This window comes from Megalopta genalis, chromosome 13 (genome assembly GCF_051020955.1).
Source record: "Megalopta genalis isolate 19385.01 chromosome 13, iyMegGena1_principal, whole genome shotgun sequence".
Classification (NCBI taxonomy): domain Eukaryota; kingdom Metazoa; phylum Arthropoda; class Insecta; order Hymenoptera; family Halictidae; genus Megalopta; species Megalopta genalis.
The window spans coordinates 6,592,134-6,611,219 of NC_135025.1; the positions used below are offsets into that span (position 1 = coordinate 6,592,134).

The window sequence follows — 19,086 nt, forward strand, 5'->3', positions numbered from 1 at the left end:
CCCACGATGCAGCACGAAGACACCACAGACACGCACGCACGCACGCACACACAATAAAAAAGAGAAACTGTCTAGCCTCTATACGCGGCATTCGTCGCTCCGCGTTTCTAGACGATCGTGCAACACTGACCTCTAACAGACGAGGGCTAACAAGATAAACGATCGGGCGGTTAACGGGGCGATCGATCGATCGATCGATCGATCGAACGAATGGCGAGCTCTTGGTCGGGCCCGCGCTCGCGTTCGGCTCTAAAAAACGTGTGTCGTGGGTACTCGGGCACAGAGAGCGTTCATGTAAACGGAACCTGGTTCAACGTAAACTGACACGGCCGAACAGAAAATGTATATATATACATTTATAATATATATAATATATATAATATAATATATATATATATATATATATATATATATATATATATATATAAATAATATAATATATATATTATATTATAATATATTATATATATATATATATTATATTATATATTATATATATATATATATATATTATAAAGAAAGGGAAAAACAAAACGGAAACAGAGGTGTAAGACGGCAAGACTAAGCACGATTCCTCTATAGGGTATATATATATATATATGTCTCAAACCAAACGACACAACGAGTGGATCAATCGAAAACAACGGTTAATAGTTAATTAACGGATAACCTTAACAGAAAAACAATATATGGTACTATATATATATGTATGTACATAATGAGACTAGCGTATAATGTATATATGTATATGGTATATATGTATACATATATATATGTTCATAGTTATACGTAGAAACATTAAGGTTTAAGTTAACGAACGCTTGAATCAAGAAAGGGCATTTGGCCTTGGTTTCGGGGTTACTAGGCAGGCACACCTTGCTCGTTCGGTCTGGTTGGGGCGGTGTCGCCCGACGCTCGTAGTGCCTCTCCGGCTGTTGATAAAGGGGGATCTGCAAACCCATTCGGAAACGTGTTCTCGCAATACGCCTGGTAGAGTTCATTATGGATGTTGTTCTTTGTGTCTTTCGTGTTCTTTTTGTTTTGTTCGCAAGGAGACTGCTGTTTCGGGCGGAGGGGCCAGTGGCTGTCGCTGCCTTCGATTTTCGTGGAAACGCGATAGAGAATCGGAAATTTTTTGTTGCGATTGTTACCGAGGACCACAGAAATCGCTGCCGCTGCTCGGTGGATATGTTTTCTTTTATATTTAGACGTTTCGAAAGTCTTTTTGCTCTTGGGTATTGTCTCTTAGAGGGCTGGGAATGATCCAGGCACGCGCTATGTCATAGTCCGGTCATTTAGGTTTAAAACTAAAAATTTTTCTGTTGTTCTGAGGGAAGTATTGCGCTGGATTTTGATCTCTTTATGTGCGACGAATGACGGCCGATTTTCTAATAAATATTATATAATAGTATTTTGTAATATATTGTAATGATATTTTATAATGTATTATGATAATGTTTTGTAATATATTGTAATAATATTTTAGAATATATTGTAATAATATTTTAGAGTATATTGTAATAATATTTTAGAATATATTATAATAATATTTTATAATATATTGTAATAATATTTTAGAGTATATTATAATAATATTTTATAATGTATTATAATAATATTTTATAATATATTGTAATAATATTTTAGAATATATTGTAATAATATTTTAGAATATATTGTAATAATATTTTAGAATATATTGTAATAATATTTTAGAATATATTATAATGATATGTTATAATATATTATTATGATATTTTATAATATATTATAATGATATTTTGTAATGTATTATCATAACATTTTACAATATATTGTAATAATATTTTATAGTAACTATCGTAATTATTCATACAAGAAACAAATCCTTCAACTTTAATTTTCGTAAAAACTGCCCAGATACAGTAATTCCTCCCTAATTCGTGCTCAAATTGCGCACAAAAGAGGACAATTCGAGAAGAGGAGATACGATTATTCGAGCCTCGCGTCTCGTTTTTATAGTCGTTCACAATCGTTAACTATAAAAATAAAAAATCAAATCGTGTCTACAAATAAAAATAATCGCATATTCATAAGCACGAATTAGGAAAAAATTACTGTAATTTGTATTTAAAGATCAAATTAGTCCGCCAGATATTTATGCAAAATAAATTCATCCACATTAATAACAAAAAAAGCACGAGTTAAATATAAATGCACGTCTCCTCTCCTGACGAATTTAACGATTTGCAAGCAATATAACAACAGACGCTTGAAGTATTCTTATTATTCCATATCGGTGCCACCAAATTTTGCAACAAATCCATAAAATCGACCGTCCAGTTATTACATATCATCTTCCAGCTATTATAGTCATCACCACTTAGAACATTACACAAAAAAATGTGAACACTTCGATGAACGACACATCGACATCCAGAATTCGATGCCTCGCGTGATACGCTCGACGCTCGACCCTCCAACAATTCCAATTCCAACAATTATAAATTTTTGGTCACGAAAGATCCCGCCGCCGAGTCCTAGAAAGAGGGCTCTAGAACGCTGAAGAACTCCGAGTCCCCGGCTCATCTTGACCCAGAACAAAGTCTCGAGCAAACGGCGACGGTTTCTGTAGCGCGGAACTCTTGGCCGCATAAATTGTTCTTCTGCTCGCATATTTCTCAAGACAGCCGCAGCCACCGCCTCAGCCCGTATAATCTACTCGGATCACGCTAGTCTGGCTCAATATTTGTCTCGGAACGTGCGCGGTGCTCACTGTGTTTACTAGGCAACTAGAGAACCGTCTGAACTATTTGGATTACTGATTCAGAATCGGTTCTGTTTGATCGTGTGTAACATTAGTAGAACGTCCAGGGACGTTCGCGACTTTTCTCAATTAACAAAGCCGTCCAAAGACCGCTTTGGAACTCGAGGATCAGAACGTTTGTGTCTGTGGTAGAGTCATGTGTCCTGCGAGGTCATGGATGGGTCATCAGAGTTACGTTTCGATGTAAAATGGAGGCTTCGATGTTTTTTAGTTTACGAGGATTTTCGAGGATTTCCGAGGATTCGGAGGACTATGGGGACTATGAGAAGCATCAGGACTATGAACTATGTCTTGAATTAGGTTCGATCGTGTTACTTCGTGCATCAATAACGATTCCGGCAGGACGCGTGTCCTCGAATTGCTGTTAGCGCCTGTGCCCAGCCAAAATGATTTGGTTGTGCGAGTGCAACCGAGGTTCCCGAAGCCACCCGCGTCATCAAAATTTCGCATTTCGAGGGGCCGCGCGCAGACAACAAGGGATATTCAGGGCTGTCAGTCTAATTCGTCCATTTTGTTCGCCTCGAACTGTCTACGGTACTTGCGTCAGCATTCACGATCGAGTTCCAACCTAGCCCCAAGGCGTGCGGAACATTATCTGCAATGAATGGCGAGCCTATACGTGTATAGCGACGCGTCTCCCGGTTCATCGATTGTGCCGGCGAATCTGATATCCAGACACTTAGCTCACGCTAACAGCGTAGTTCCAGCATGGTCTCCCAATACGCGCGGAATTATCAGTAATAGATTAAATGTAGGTTACACGCCGCGGCGTCCGGGGGTTTCTAGTTCATCGCCGTCATTAATCTCCGGCCGACAATACACGGTCGACGTGTCATTGTCCCGAATTGATTCGAAAGTGTTCTCCGTCGTGCATTAGCCGCGCGGCCCCCGACGAACTTTTTGTGTTGCAAAAGTCGCGAGGGCTCGAAGGGTCGGCTTTTATCGAATACAGCAATGTCTCTCTAATCGACGCTCGAATTGTCCACTAAAATGGATAATTTGGGAAGAGGAGACACGATTGTTCGAGCTTCGCGGCTCTTTTTTATAGTTGTTGACAATCGATGACCATAAAGAACGAGTCACAAGGCTCGAGCAATCGTATCTTCTCTTCCCGAATTGTTCACTAAAATGGATAATTTGAGAAGAGGAGACACGATTGTTCGAGCCTTGCGGCTCTTTTTTATAGTTGTTGACAATCGATGATCATAAAGAAGGAGTCACAAGGCTCGAGCAATCGTATCTTCTCTTCCCGAATTGTCCATTTTTGTGGTCAATCGGGGCGTCAATTAGAGGGACATTACTATACTGTAATGTTTCCCTTACTGTCAATTGTCTACTAAAATGGATAATTTGAGAAGAGGAGATACGATTGTTCGAGCCTTGCGGCTCTTTTTTATAGTTGTTGACAATCGATGACCATAAAGAACGAGTCACAAGGCTTGAACAATCGTATCTTTTCTTTCCAAATTGTCCATTTTTGTGGTCAATCTGGGCGTCAATTAGAGAGACATTGCTATACTGTAATGTTTCCCTTACTGTCAATTGTCTACTAAAATGGATAATTTGAGAAGAGGAGACACGATTGTTCGAGCTTTGCGGCTCTTTTTTATAGTTGTTGACAATCGATGACCATAAAGAAGGAGTCACAAGGCTCGAGCAATCGTATCTTCTCTTCCCGAATTGTCCATTTTTGTGGTCAATCGGGGCGTCAATTAGAGGGACATTACTATACTGTAATGTTTCCCTTACTGTAAATTGTCCACTAAAATGGATAATTTGAGAAGAGCAGATACGATTGTTCGAGCTTTGCGGCTCGTTTTTATAGTTGTTGACAATCGGTAATCATAAAGAAGGAATCAGGAGGCTTGAACAATCGTATCTTCTCTTCCCAAATTGTCCATTTTTGTGGTCAATCGGGGCGTTAATTAGAGAGACATTACTATACCGTAATTGTCTCCCTTACTGACGCTCGAATTGTCCACTAAAATGGATAATTTGAGAAGAGGAGATACGATTGTTCGAGCTTTGCGGCTCGTTTTTATAGTTGCTGACAATCGATGACCATAAAGAACGAGTCACAAGGCTTGAACAATCGTATCTTTTCTTTCCAAATTGTCCATTTTTGTGGTCAATCTGGGCGTCAATTAGAGAGACATTGCTATACTGTAATGTTTCCCTTACTGTCAATTGTCTACTAAAATGGATAATTTGAGAAGAGGAGACACGATTGTTCGAGCTTTGCGGCTCTTTTTTATAGTTGTTGACAATCGATGACCATAAAGAAGGAGTCACAAGGCTCGAGCAATCGTATCTTCTCTTCCCGAATTGTCCATTTTTGTGGTCAATCGGGGCGTCAATTAGAGGGACATTACTATACTGTAATGTTTCCCTTACTGTAAATTGTCCACTAAAATGGATAATTTGAGAAGAGCAGATACGATTGTTCGAGCTTTGCGGCTCGTTTTTATAGTTGTTGACAATCGGTAATCATAAAGAAGGAATCAGGAGGCTTGAACAATCGTATCTTCTCTTCCCAAATTGTCCATTTTTGTGGTCAATCGGGGCGTTAATTAGAGAGACATTACTATACCGTAATTGTCTCCCTTACTGACGCTCGAATTGTCCACTAAAATGGATAATTTGAGAAGAGGAGATACGATTGTTCGAGCTTTGCGGCTCGTTTTTATAGTTGCTGACAATCGATGACCATAAAGAACGAGTCACAAGGCTTGAACAATCGTATCTTTTCTTTCCAAATTGTCCATTTTTGTGCACAATCTGGGCGTCAATTAGAGAGACATTATTATATTGACAAAAATATTGGAAGATCATGGCTGTACGACGAGCATTGATTATTTCCTAGCTCCTAGAAGTGTCCTCGAATCGCCAATATCATTGTCGAGTCTAAGAATCCCGCGGCACCGTGGGCCTGATGCGGGCCCGAAACCCACGAACGTTCCACGATATACAGGATGGGCCATTTGAAACGTGAATAACTCGCTTGTTTTTGACGATAGAAAGAAAAGTGTCGAACAAAAGTTGCTTTATTTCAAAGGCCGTATAATACAATTTCAATAGTTTTTTTATATATAGAAGCATAGAGGTCATGCGAAGATCAAGTTTACTTTTTTAAACAAGAGAACCTAACTTTTTATTAATATTCTGATAGAGCCTTTCAAGACGAATACAATGACCTATAAATATAGATCATTCGAGGTCAACTTTTGTCCGACACTTCTATTAAAAAACGCGCGAGTCGTTCGGTTGTCTCGTTTCGAATGCCCCACCCAGTGGAAACGCGGCGATTTTCTTGTCTCGATACTGTACAAAGAGCTTCGATTTCTCCGTGTTGCGAACGAAAAGCACGACGCAAAAATGGGTGAACTTTCGGACCGGTTCCGAGGATCGGCGCGAGAGTCTGGATCCGAATGATCGACGAGCGCGTCGTCGTTGCAGAACAGAGCCCGAGGCTAAATCTCCGACTAATCTCCGAAATATCGAGCGGCGTCTGAACCGGTCGAGTGTGTCGCGACTAAACAACCGGTCCCCGGCTAATCCGCAGATGTTGCCCGGAACACACCGGCGAAGCTTCCGTGGAAACGGCCCCCCGAGTGCCGGACAATGGCGTCGCGCGTGGGCGGATGATTTTCGGGGAACTGGCGCGTCAGCTCGATTGCCGTTGTCCGGGAACGGCGGATTAATATTTTCGCGATTCCGGGAACGCCGTCCGCAATTTTGCCCGCGTCGCGCCCACGCGAGACGAGAGGCTACCGTGAAACGTCAGCCGGAACCGACGGAACGCGGAAATCTCGTTCCGCGCGAAATTGTTTGATCGATTCGCGCCGCGACTTTCCGCGAAGAACGTCTCCGTAGAACGAACGGTTCGAGCTTCCCGATGCCGATTTCGATCGTATCGGGACACCGTTGATCGCCGAGCCCGTCAACGGAGTCCCCCCGTCCTCGATTATCGAAAGTTTCGCGCCTGTATCGTCCCGGTTTTTGATGAAAAGCTGCGGCCAGCAGTTCGCTACAGAGATCATTAGAGTCGCCATTTTGTATGGCCGCGCTCGTTAAGGCTGGATCCGGGGAACCGATCCAACCGGAACGGATGAAGACGCTTTTCAACGACGATTTCAATGACGCCGCGGACACGGAGCGCGTTAATTAAACGAATCGCCAGAAGCGGCGCATCTTCTTGATTCTGTACTGGAACGGCGGCGATTACGATTCTCTTGCTGTCACGCGTTGTCCTCGGCTGTTTCGCGACCTTAAGGAATCTTTGACCTTGAACTTTCACTACGAAGAAGATTTTGTACTCGGTTTCTCGGTTGCAGTTGGATGTTTGCATTCCCTACGATCGAAAATGCGAGGACAATGGCGAAGAATGTCTGTAAATGAGATCTATGATTCGGTGACACGAATCTACGGAACACCCGGTATTGTACGCTTTATTGTTGCTTTTAACAGACTGCGAATGTTCGTAAATTTATAGGGATTCGTTTTATAGCACTGTCAAGAGAGTGATTCTGCTTGTAAAAATTGTTTTTATGTCAAACAAACTTTAATTATGTAAGAATGAGATCAATTTTTCTTAATTGTGTCACTGGATCCAAATGAAATTAACCTTTTTTAGAGCGGAAGTTACGGAAAGTTTCAAATTTTTATAAATAGAAGCGAATAAATTGGGAAATTGGGAATAAATTCTCTCGGAAATGCCAAATTTCGGGTTGCTGTGAATTTCCTTGTGATGGTCCTACGCCTATGTAATTTATTGCTACGTCGACTTGGTGTGAGTTAGGTAACAATACCGCGAGGCTGCAAGATACAGTAATTTCTCCCTAATTCGCGCTCAGACTGCGCACAAAATTGGACAATTTGGGACGAAACGATACAATTGTTCGAGTCTTGCAGCTCGTTTTTATAGTTACCGATTGTAAACAGCTATAAAATATAGTAACTATAATATACTATATACTATGTAGTACTATACTTTATAGTATAATACTGTATACTATAATATACTAATATAATAACTATAATATAACGACTATAATAATCGTATCTCCTCTTCCAAAATTGTCCATTTTTGTGCGCGATCTGAGCGCGAATTAGGGAGAAATTACTGTACGCGGAAGGTATTAGGTTATGTGAACGTCGAATCGTGTCACATGGCCTCCGAATTGCCTTCGAATCGTGGGATATGACCTACGAATTGTCTTCGAAACCTGTCAAGTGGCCTCTGAATTGCCTTCGAATCGCGTCACATGGCCTCCGAATTGCCCTCGAATCCTGTCAAGTGGCCTCCGAATTGCCTTCGAATCGTGTCACATGGCCTCTAAATTGCCTTCGAATCGTGGCATATGGCCTACGAATTGCCTTCGAATCGCGTCACATGGCCTCCGAATTGCCTTCGAATCCTGTCAAGTGGCCTCCGAATTGCCTTCGAATCGTATCACGTGGCCTCTGAATTGCCTTCGAATCGTGGCAAAAAAATTAGAAATAAAAAAGTTAAATCATCGCTTTTATTCTAGTATTACATTATCACCTTTTCTTGCCGACTGCCCTGAGTTAAACTTAGTATTCTCAGATCTGCCGTTTTCAATCCCGACCTCCTAACATCTCCGAGAGAAATTACTGTGCTTAGCAAACAAACCTCCACACAATTATTTCCAATTTCCCATTCCACTACAAAGCGTTCAAACGCATCCAACCTTGAATCTCTCGCAATTTTTCAATACAACGAAAAATCATCGAACTAGTCCGATGTTGAAAGAACAACAATTCCACGGAAACATTCGCAGTCCGGCGGCGAATTAGGCGCGCAGGGTCACTCGAAAACCGGCGACGACCGGCGATCGCGATGCAAGCTTACCCCGTCGAATCCCTGTTGGTCGAACGGAACAGAAAACAGAGAGGGGGAGGAAGAAAGCAGAGGGCGGGCAAAACAAGACGTTCGAACGCAAGCGCAAGTAAACATTCATTGTTACAGGTCACATGGTCATCATCACCGTCGGACGGAAAGCCTGATTGATTCGTTGGTCTCTGTTCGCTGCGCGCCACACTAAACGGCAAGACACAATCAAACTGGCACAGAAAAAAAGGCTCGTTTCTCGTACACGTGACACGCATGTCGGCACGTTGCCCGTGACGGGGTGGGGCCGGTGGCACGGCATTGTTCACGACCCTGTCGAACACACACGCTTCACAGTGTCTTCTTCGTCACGGACGATTTTCGAAATCGGAGACGCGACTCGCTGAATGCACGCCGGCGCTGATCGCGCTGTTCGAGCACTCTATGCTCGATTATAAATCGTTGTCAACGGGGACAACAAATCGTTGTCAACAGCGACATGAAATCGTTATCAATAGCAACATCAAATCGTTAAAGACACGCGAGCAATGGAACTCGTCGATGTTGCGACTGGCCAGACAGCTTTTGGCGCGATAATTTCAGCGTCTGCTTTTGAAGATCGAACGACGAATATAGAAAACAAATATTTTAATTATTTGAGTCTTTGACGAGCGGACAGCGGATCTTCGTTCACGTTTAATAATTCCATAACTCATGTTGTGGACATTATAACTAAGGAAACGTCGTTTCTGTGAACCAGGATGCTTTTTATAGCATTCTAATATTATTTTCAATATAATTCTAATATTTAATATAATTCTAATATCATTTTTCGTTAGTGCACAACTGTTCTCATATTTTATAAATTCATCATTTTCTTATAAGCAAAAATTGTATTTTTATCGCATATTATTTATTATTTTTATTACTTATTATTTTGCTATTTATTACTTATTTATTCTATTAATCCTTTATACCAGAAAAATTAAGGCTATCAATGTATTACTATCGACTTATTGAAATCGTTCGAAGAAGAATCATCAGATTTCTATCTAAGATGCTGTTCCTTCGAATCGATGCTTGGAATTTTGTACAAAGATCCGCGGACGACTCGGTTTAATCTAATTTTTACGGATCAAATTAACCAGCGAGCATTTAACGAGTCGGCGTTCGATGCTTCTCGAAAACGAAAGAATGAATCTTATGTACCGTTCGTACGTCTCTGTACAATGATTCTCTGCTCGTCTTTCCTCGTAGCAGTCGCCGTGACATGTGGGTAATACACGTGTGTTTCTGTTCGTTGACGATCAATTCTGCTGTAACATATTACGACACGATATTTGCCACCTGATTCATGATCAATTTGCTCGCCGGAACGCGCGTTGCTCGTTACCATTGTTACACAACTCGGTTACCCATTCAGAAACATAGAAGCATATTTATACATCCATATACAAATTTGTAACATCATACACAATGAGTTTGATGGTGCAATAGCGATTTGGCAAAAAAAAGTGCTGAATATTGAATATAACCCTAATTTAGGCTTCGATATGGTTCATACAGCAGAAGTGTTCGCGTTGCATGCACATTGAAAAGAAAAACAGGGCTCGGTGATTAAGAAAGTCTGATCAAACCGTGCGGAGACCTTTCCTTCAGCTGTATACTGGGGGCTGTCCAAAAATTATGGTTGTTCCGGGGAGAGTGAGAGGTTCCTGAGATGATTCGGAGCAACTTTTTCCTTTACAAAAATTTTCTCCGAGGCGTCGTTCACGAGTTATTAACGAAAAACAGTGACCAATGAGGCGCGAGCTCGCTTGGCGCTAGGCGGCGCGAGGCGGCCGAGCCGATCAGCGGAACGGGGCGTCGCCCGCTCGTTGGCCCGGGCGCCAGCCGCGCTCGCTCTCTTATTGGTCACTGTTTTTCGTTAATAACTCGTTAACGGTGCCGCGGAGAAAATTTTTGTAAAGGAAAAAGTTTCTTCAAATGACCTCAGGAACCCCTCGTTTCCTGGAATTTTATTTTGGGACACCCTGCATATGTGTATAGACCAAGTATGACCGAAAAGGAACTCTGTATCGTTTTTTCTTTAGTTGCTTCGTGGGACTCTTTTTTACGATCTGATTGCCATCGAGTAGTAAGATCGGTTCTGGTATTTTTATTGGGAAATGGAACAAAAGCGGACCGAATTATAATTGATATTATTATTATATTATCAATATTATAATACCGGTTTCCTGGGACCTCGACATATTGCAATTGATGCATTCACGATGGCATTCACGAACCCATGTGGCACTATGTGGGTCAATTCGAGTCTCTATAACAACGAATTGAATCGAATTGAATTTTGCGGTAACGAAAAATCTCGGCGAGAGCCGTTCGAGTCGGCTTCCTTTTCGGTCACAGCTCGTTCATCGGAGGAGCGACGATCAGAATGATCTGGTATTACGTGCGATATTTAGTCGAACTGGCCGGTCACGGCAGAGAACGATTATCCTCGCACACCTAATCGAAGCGACGAAGGAGCTGCACGTACGCGCGGCAGATCGAACCGTGAGGACTTCCATCTCGAGGAGATTTACTTACCTATCGCTAATGAGACAAGTGAGACTCTGACGAGGACGCCTATCGAGCGGAAACACTCGAAACCCCGGAAACGTAATCAGCGATCACGATCGAAATGCACGAGCTGCCCCGTTTCGGAGCATCTACCGTCAATGGTGTTCGGCCTCGGCCGGACTCCGTGAGAATTGTGTTCGTGTTCGGATGGAAATTAAAGTAAACGAAAGAATAGGATCGATCGGACGGTTGCTGCGGAGGAGCTGGGATTAATTGTTGGTTATTTGTTAATTTGTTCCAAGAGTTTCGAGACATTTGATGTCGCGAGATCATCGATAAGGTTTATCGAGAATTATCGAGGATTATCGAGAGGGATTGTCGAATTTTTAAAGAAATGTCGACTGTATAATGATCGTATAAACGTATCTGGTTAAATTATTTATTCAAGATGGCGTCGCAAGCTATCGGTATTTGCAGTATTTTGGTCTCGGCGAGTATAGTGTAAACGCATCAATTATATTATTATATAGTCAATATATTATTATATTATATTATTACATTATTATATTATTATATTATTATATTATTATATTATTATATTATTATATTATTATATTATTATATTATTATATTATGCGATTGCATAGACTATATTTTCTTTTTTAAGCTGACAACGAAAACAAGAGAAATGCGATAAAATTAAAGACACGTGAAATGTTACAGCGATTCCTGCCGCCGCCATCTTGAAAGAGGAGTAACAACGTTTGGATCCAAAGTAAGGAATTATTACTTTATTATTATTATTATTATTATTATTATTATTATTAATGGGACGAGAGTTTAACGATTCAATTTTTTTTGTCGAAAAAAGAAACGTTTGGAACAAATTGTGACAAAATAATTTCAAATGTCTACCGCTTGAAAATATCAATGAAAACTTCGTAAAGTTTGTTCAAGATGAGAATTATAGACTCGTGTGTTGGCTGACATCACGTGTAAGAGTTTTCTGGTTTCGTTCGTAGTTTTGATAGTCGTTCGAGTGAAATTGATCGCATGATAGAAATGTAATTCGTAGATTTTGTAAGCAAAATTATCGTATGGAATAGTAAAAATTACACATCTAGGTAAAAATCACATCGCAATGAGGTTTCTAGAAATTTCAGTGTATCGAATGTGAAAATTGTATTGTTTGGAAGAAGTTTAACGTTTCGATTATAACTAGGTATAGCTATAACTGACTACAATATCATTCTTGACAAAGTTTAAGCAACTATAATCCATACGTGATTGTCAATTTCTTCGTGCGGTATTCGTTCAGTGTTTTTCTGTTGTTTTTTTTTAGAAATGATTTTCACACAGATCCATTTTAAACACTTCTTATGATATTTGTGATGTAACATTGTTTTTTACAGGGTGGTCCATGTAAAAATAACCATCTAGGTATCTCCTTCAGTTTTCACGTAACTCGTATTGATTCATATTGGCTACAATTTTATTAATGTTTATAATATATTTTTATTAATATTTCCAATATTGGACATAATGTTGTCTAAACGTAGAGAAATTCTAAACAATCAATTCTTCGCAATAAATAATACGAACGTTCTGTTTTCTTTGTTTTAAAAACTAATTGTTTTAGTCTTGTTTTAACCAACGAGAGTCGCATTTATACTGATTTAATCAATTACTCTAAACTTGAATTAACATCTGTGACTTCAAAGATCTCAAATAATAATAATGATACTGAATTGTTAACGAATGTTCACCGAAATTGTTCGAGTTGCATACAAAATATTTGTTCCAGCACTGCGACAAAAAAATACAGAGATCAGAAGAATTAGGAAACTTTTTAAAAAACGAAGTGACATTATAAGTTTCAACGAGGATACAGAAAAGTTATCTCAAAGTTTTCTCTAGCACAAATATTATAAACTAATATATTATAAATAACTAATATGTTATAAATTATAAATATATTATAAACAAATATTATAGACACAAATATTATAATATTATCATTAATATTATAAACAATATCCCCGAGCATTGTAACGAACACCAGCGAACCAAATTTCGCAGAAATTTCTTCAAAAATCCAAGGCGAACGTTCCAAGGACACATTTAGATAGCTACCATCAGGTGGACCAGCCTGTACACGCTCGAACTTCAAACGAACTTCCAAGTCTAATGAATCTCACAGTGTCCACAACTTGTTTTCTAAACGATCAATCCACAAACAGAAAAGAAACAACTCGATCCTTCCTACGGTACAAAAACTAGGAGAGAAAAAACAACTATAAACATCGATTTCTTCCTGAAAGAACGCCGACTAAAGCGGAAAATAAAAAAGAGAAAAAAGAGAAGAAAATAACAAAATCACAACAAACTCAACGAAAACTTCCCGTTGTTCGTGTAGAGAATCCATAGTGTATCCGAAAGCTCCGGCAGACTTACGACAAGCAATGCACATCCGAGCTCGAACCCGCCCGATACGCGTGGCATCGGGCATCATACCGTCTGAAGAAGCGTCCCGAGGAGCTCCTGAAACGTTCAGGTTCAAGAGGGTTGTTAACTCCGAGAAAACGACGTCGAATCGCCTTTCAGTCCGAGACCGGGAGCCCCGTTCTCCTCGAATCGGAGCCGGAACGCTCGTGCTTGCAACCGAGGGTGAGCCGTAATGGGGGTCAGCGTCGGTGAGTCGCGGCTCAAACACCGCGGCACGGAGACGTGTTCTCGTCGAGAGTAATCGGGGATCGAACGGACGCTGGACAATCGTTTCCGGAAACATACCGAGTGGCGTGTAACGCTGGAACGTCGGTTCCGTCTCGGTCGATAGTCGTCGGACTACGAAAACGAGCAGCTGGACGCTGGTCCCGAACAGGAATATGCCACGGGACGGCGTCTCGTCGATTCTCGAAAGCTTCCCCTTCCCCGTCTCGCCCACGCGAGTCCCGCCGAACGGCCCACTCCCACTCTTCCGGCCGGGACTGCAACGAGTGCCCCCGATTCTCCGCGCGAGGCAGCGCTCGGGACGCTTCGGAACGCGACATTGGGCTCCGCCTCCCGAGCACCGCCTCAGCGTCTCGCTCCCCGCTGCGAGCCGATGGAAGCAGCGCGGGGAGCGAGGCGCCGCGGCGGCGAGCCGATGGAAGCGGCGCGGGGAGCGAGACGCTGCGGCGGCGCTCGGGAGGCGGAGCCCGATGTTGCGTTCCGAAGCGTTCGGAGCGCTGGCACCGTTAGGGGACGCGTTTAGAAAGCCGCGTCGCGTTGTAGAAAAGAAATACGATCACTCGGTAGTCCGGCCAAGAAGTCTCGGTGGAAAAGTGAGGGGGCGGGGCGAAAGATCGCCCGGCGGGCACGTGTAGACGCGACGGGGCGGGGCAACGGCTTCGAACTAGCAACGCGGGTCTTGACCAGTGTTCGCGATAGGCCGCGCAAGGAGTGGGGTAGTGACGCATGCGCAGAGAGCCCGGCACAGAGGCGCTCTACTATGCGCGCTGTTCTACCGGGTGGACATTATAATTCTGAACTAGGAATATAACGCGACGCAGTGCCTCTGTCCGATCGTAGTTCGGAATTACAACGTCCACCCGGTAGACGCGCCACGCCGGGGCTCCCGCGCGTGCGCCGACTGCCCCGATTCCTCGCGTAGCCTATTTCCCTGCGAACGCTGGTCCCGACCGGTCGCGTTTTCTCGAGACGATATATTTTCTCGATACGAAGAACGGCGACCGAGAAACTGTCGAGGCAGCGCGGACCGTCCGCGAGCAAGTAGAGAAGCAGGTGTACGCATTTCGAGGCTCGCGACTGGACTCAGTCGGCTTGCCGGTGGCGTTTCGAACGGTTTCGAACAGCGTCGAACGGTTTCGAACCGGTTCGTTTCGCAGCGGGTTTCGTGGGGACGGTTATCTATCGGGCTCCTTTGCCTCCAGTTCTCTCTACGATCGAGACCATGATCCAGAACGTGGCAACAGGTCTGACGAGTCGACGGGTCGCGAAACGGGAGCCAATCCCGGCTGGCTCCCCTCTCCCCGCCATCTTCGAAACGGAAAAGCACGAAAGCCGAGGCGCAGATCGGCTCGTGCTATCCGACAGGGACGCATTAAACACCGATCGGATTTATCGGATCGAGGCTCGAGAAAACGACGGGGGGCGGGGGCGGGTCAGCCTTTTTTTGTAGTTTTGGTTGTTCGGGTTTTTGTATTTATTTTCTCTTTTTTTTTATTTTGAAACTGACCAAAGACGACGAGACACGCTTGTTTGTATTTTTCTTTTTTTTTTTTTTTGGTTTTTAGTTGTTCGAGGGGGGGGGGGGTGGGGGGTTCGTTCTTTTTTCTCTTCGACGTTTTTTTTCGTGTTTGCGTTTTTGTTCTTAACATTTCTTTTTTTCTTTTTGTTTTGTTTGGTTCTTTCGTTCTTTTTGTACAAGGATCACACGAGCTGTGGGTATTTATATAATGAGAGACATAAATAAAAAAAAACAGAATGAAAACGGTGCTCGGTAAAAGATACTGTGGGTAACACTCACATAGACCTCTTCCCATTGCGAGACATACCGCACCAGTCTTGACAACCGTAGTAACCTAACGAGCGACAACAGTTTCGCAAGTCTGAGGATCCTGAGAGCACGGCCAGCATGCAGGATCTGGAAGGACTCGCTAAAGTCCTGAAACTGAAAGACACGGGGGGTCGCTGTTACGTTAAGATTCGGCGGCAAATGACAACTTGATCTTATCGCGACATTAGGTCATTTATTAACCGTTAATTGGTATGACACGAGTGATATAACATTGTATTTCTATTTTATTTTCTAATAAATGTTTCGTTTTCCACGTTTTTCTTTATTTTATAGCCTAGTTAAGAATAACATATAATCGATGCTCTTTTTATTTGTTATAATGCCCTTTTATTTTATAATGCCCTGCATTTATACAGAACGTAAATTCTTCTAAACTTTATATTGTTCGAAATTTTACTCGTTGTTGTTATAAATGGACGGAATTCACAGTCCAGTCATGGGTGACGTCACTAAGTGATTTATTCCCAGATCAAAATTACGAGCAAGTTTATGTCATTAGATTTTTCATTGTAAATAAAAAATACTCTACCAAATTCTGATATTTGTTGATATTGAGCATGTAATAAAAACAAGAAGACTATTCCGATAAAAGTGGTACATATTTAATAAAACTAATAAGAAGCTTCTGTCTTTAATAAACAAAATCAAACAGAACTGATAATTTCACTTGACCAAATGAAAAAAAGCTTAGAAAACAGAGACAATTAAATAATAACAATTCTCATCAAAGTGATTATAACTCGTAACATTTCCTTTGGAAATAAACGGGGGCTGCTTGAAATCGTATAATATTGAATAAAAAAACGATCAAAACGATCCGATCGATTTAATTCCAATTGCACTTTATCGTTTTCAGATTACACTCTCAAAAATGTATACTTTAAAGTTATGAGAAATTTTGAGACCTCTTTATAAATCATTATTATCATATCAATTAGGAATATTTGATACAGTTCGAAAGGAGTCTTGGACGAATTTAATTGGTTGGTGCGTGGACTCGCGCGAAAAACGAGGAGATTAATTATATAAAAGCAGCCCATTATACCGCGGAAGGAAAACGACGCCGGCAAACGGATTAAAACAAAGAACACGTGCCCCGGGACGCGGACATATTAATATGCACTTACTTGATTAAATATGAGGAAAATGTAGTCTAGTGGTATGGAGGAAATGAGGTCGAGAAAGAACCAAGTCCTGAGGTAGTGTTTCGCGATTAACTTCGGGTCTAGGATCACTTGTTCGGCATTGTCCTGCTGCATTATACCTGAAAACAGATGTGAGAGGAAAAAGTGATTAAGATTACATTCTAAAATCAAGATGTCACCGTGAATAATTTATGTATGCTTGAATTTGAGCGATTAAATATTGTGTAATAGAACTTGTTACAGTAATTAAATATAGTTAAATATATATAGTAATATATATTTAAAATATAGTTAAATTATAGTTAAATATATATAGTAATATATATAGTTAAAATATAGTTAAATATATATAGTAATATATATTTAAAATATAGTTAAATATGTATAGTAATATATACAGTTAAAATATAGTTACATATATATAGTAATATATATTTAAAATATAGTTAAATATGTATAGTAATATATATAGTTAAAATATAGTTAAATATATATAGTAATATATATAGTTAAAATATAGTTAAATATATATAGTAATATAGATTTAAAATGTAGTTAAATTATAGTTAAATATATATAGTAATATATACAGTTAAAATATAATTAAAATATAGTTAAATATATAGTAATTAGACATAACTATTGTATCCTGTTACAGTAATAAATATTAAAATATAATTATTGACAATCGGTAACTATAAACCTTTTCCCAAACCATCCATTTTTGCGCGCAATTTGATCACGAATCAGGGAGAGATTACCGTATTTCTGTTCATCGAAACAGCGAGAAATAATTAACTTGCTATTATACATTCTCGAATTTCGCAAGCGTATTTATTTTCCCTCCGATTACAGTTCAGAATTAGACAGCAGCTCGAAGAAGTGTCCGCGTGATCAACGTTCTAGCCACGCCAGAAGTAATGAGGGACAATCAAAGCGAACGAACCGAATAAATTGCACCGTCACTTTTAATCAGTTCATCCTACCAGGATGACTCGAATATTCGGCGGACTCTTTCGGCTACAAGAATGCATCTCCCGGAGGCTCCTTAGCTAAATGAAGTTTCGGAATTCATTAGGAGGACTTGGCCCTGCAGCGACATTTTACCCTAAGCTCAACTGCTAAATCGTTCCACCGTTAGAATAACATTTCACATATATCACACAAATTAAGAAGAAAATATAATCACCCATAATCTCCCTCCACATTTCTGACCAAGACGTTACGTGCGATTACTATAAAATGTCTGACAATGTTTCCTGAGAATTTAGAAACTGACAATGAGTCAGTTTATTCATTTTCAGTTTATTTATATTCAATTGTCAGTTTATTACTCTAATCTCGAAAACGTCTCGCGATCCGGAAATGCTGGGTTCCCGGGGTCATTTGAAGCAACTTTTTCCTTAGCGAAAATGCGATCCGCGGCTTCGTTTACGAGTTATTAGCGAAAAACGGTGACCAATGCGAGATCGCGCGCGGCTGACTGACGCTCCGCCCTCGCGACCACTGCCGCTGCGCAGATGGCCAGCGCGGAGCGCCAGCTAATCTCGCCACTCATTGGTCTCTGTTTTTCGATAATAACTCGTTAACGACGCCTCGGAGAGAAATTTTGTAAAGGAAAAAGTTGCTTCAAATGACCTGAGGAACCATCCTGTGCACAGCAACTGTGAGAATTTTACTCTCAAATGTACAATCGCCTTAATATCGGTAGAGACTGGATAAGCTAAAGGATCTATTGTAGCAGCAAGAGCTTCGCGTTACCCAGAAGCCTCGTCGTTGATGGAGTCTCGAGGCATAGAACACCGCTCTAGTGAATCGGCAGTATAGAAAGATCCGGTCGTTGCTGACTAATTCAACAGCACGCTCTCACCCTTTCGAACCCGGCCTCACCCGGAAGCGCGGGCCTCCATTAGCATACAAATATTTCATCCCCGATCGACTCGGTCATTGGATGCATCCAGGCGTTAGTATGCAACCCGTGGAACGTAATATTGGCCGACAGCCGATAATCTGGATCAAGAATTCGTAACAATCGCGAGTCGACGCGGGCCACGTACATACACGGTTTAGCGCGTACAATGGTTTTGCATCGCGGGAGGCCGCGACGTAGGACACGTGACCCAATTTCCCCGTTCCTGGGACC

General features: G+C 41.3%; 1 protein-coding gene across 12 annotated transcripts in view; it reads right to left on the reverse strand.

Annotated features, from left to right (window-relative positions):
* The window catches only part of Ih (hyperpolarization activated cyclic nucleotide gated potassium channel Ih), a 375,005-nt gene that overhangs the window by 45,904 nt on the left and 310,015 nt on the right, over positions 1-19,086 (reverse strand). For 9 of the 12 annotated variants that reach the window (XM_076525903.1, XM_033477237.2, XM_076525904.1 and 6 more), the window contains 2 exons: positions 16,926-17,062; positions 15,748-15,891 (listed from right to left, as the gene is read on the reverse strand). In XM_076525903.1, the coding sequence (XP_076382018.1) occupies positions 15,748-15,891; positions 16,926-17,062 (281 nt within the window). Of the gene's footprint in view, positions 1-875; positions 951-12,667; positions 13,761-15,747; positions 15,892-16,925; positions 17,063-19,086 lie in introns of those variants that run through there. The other 3 variants (XM_076525911.1, XM_076525906.1, XM_076525910.1) reach the window with 2 other exon arrangements.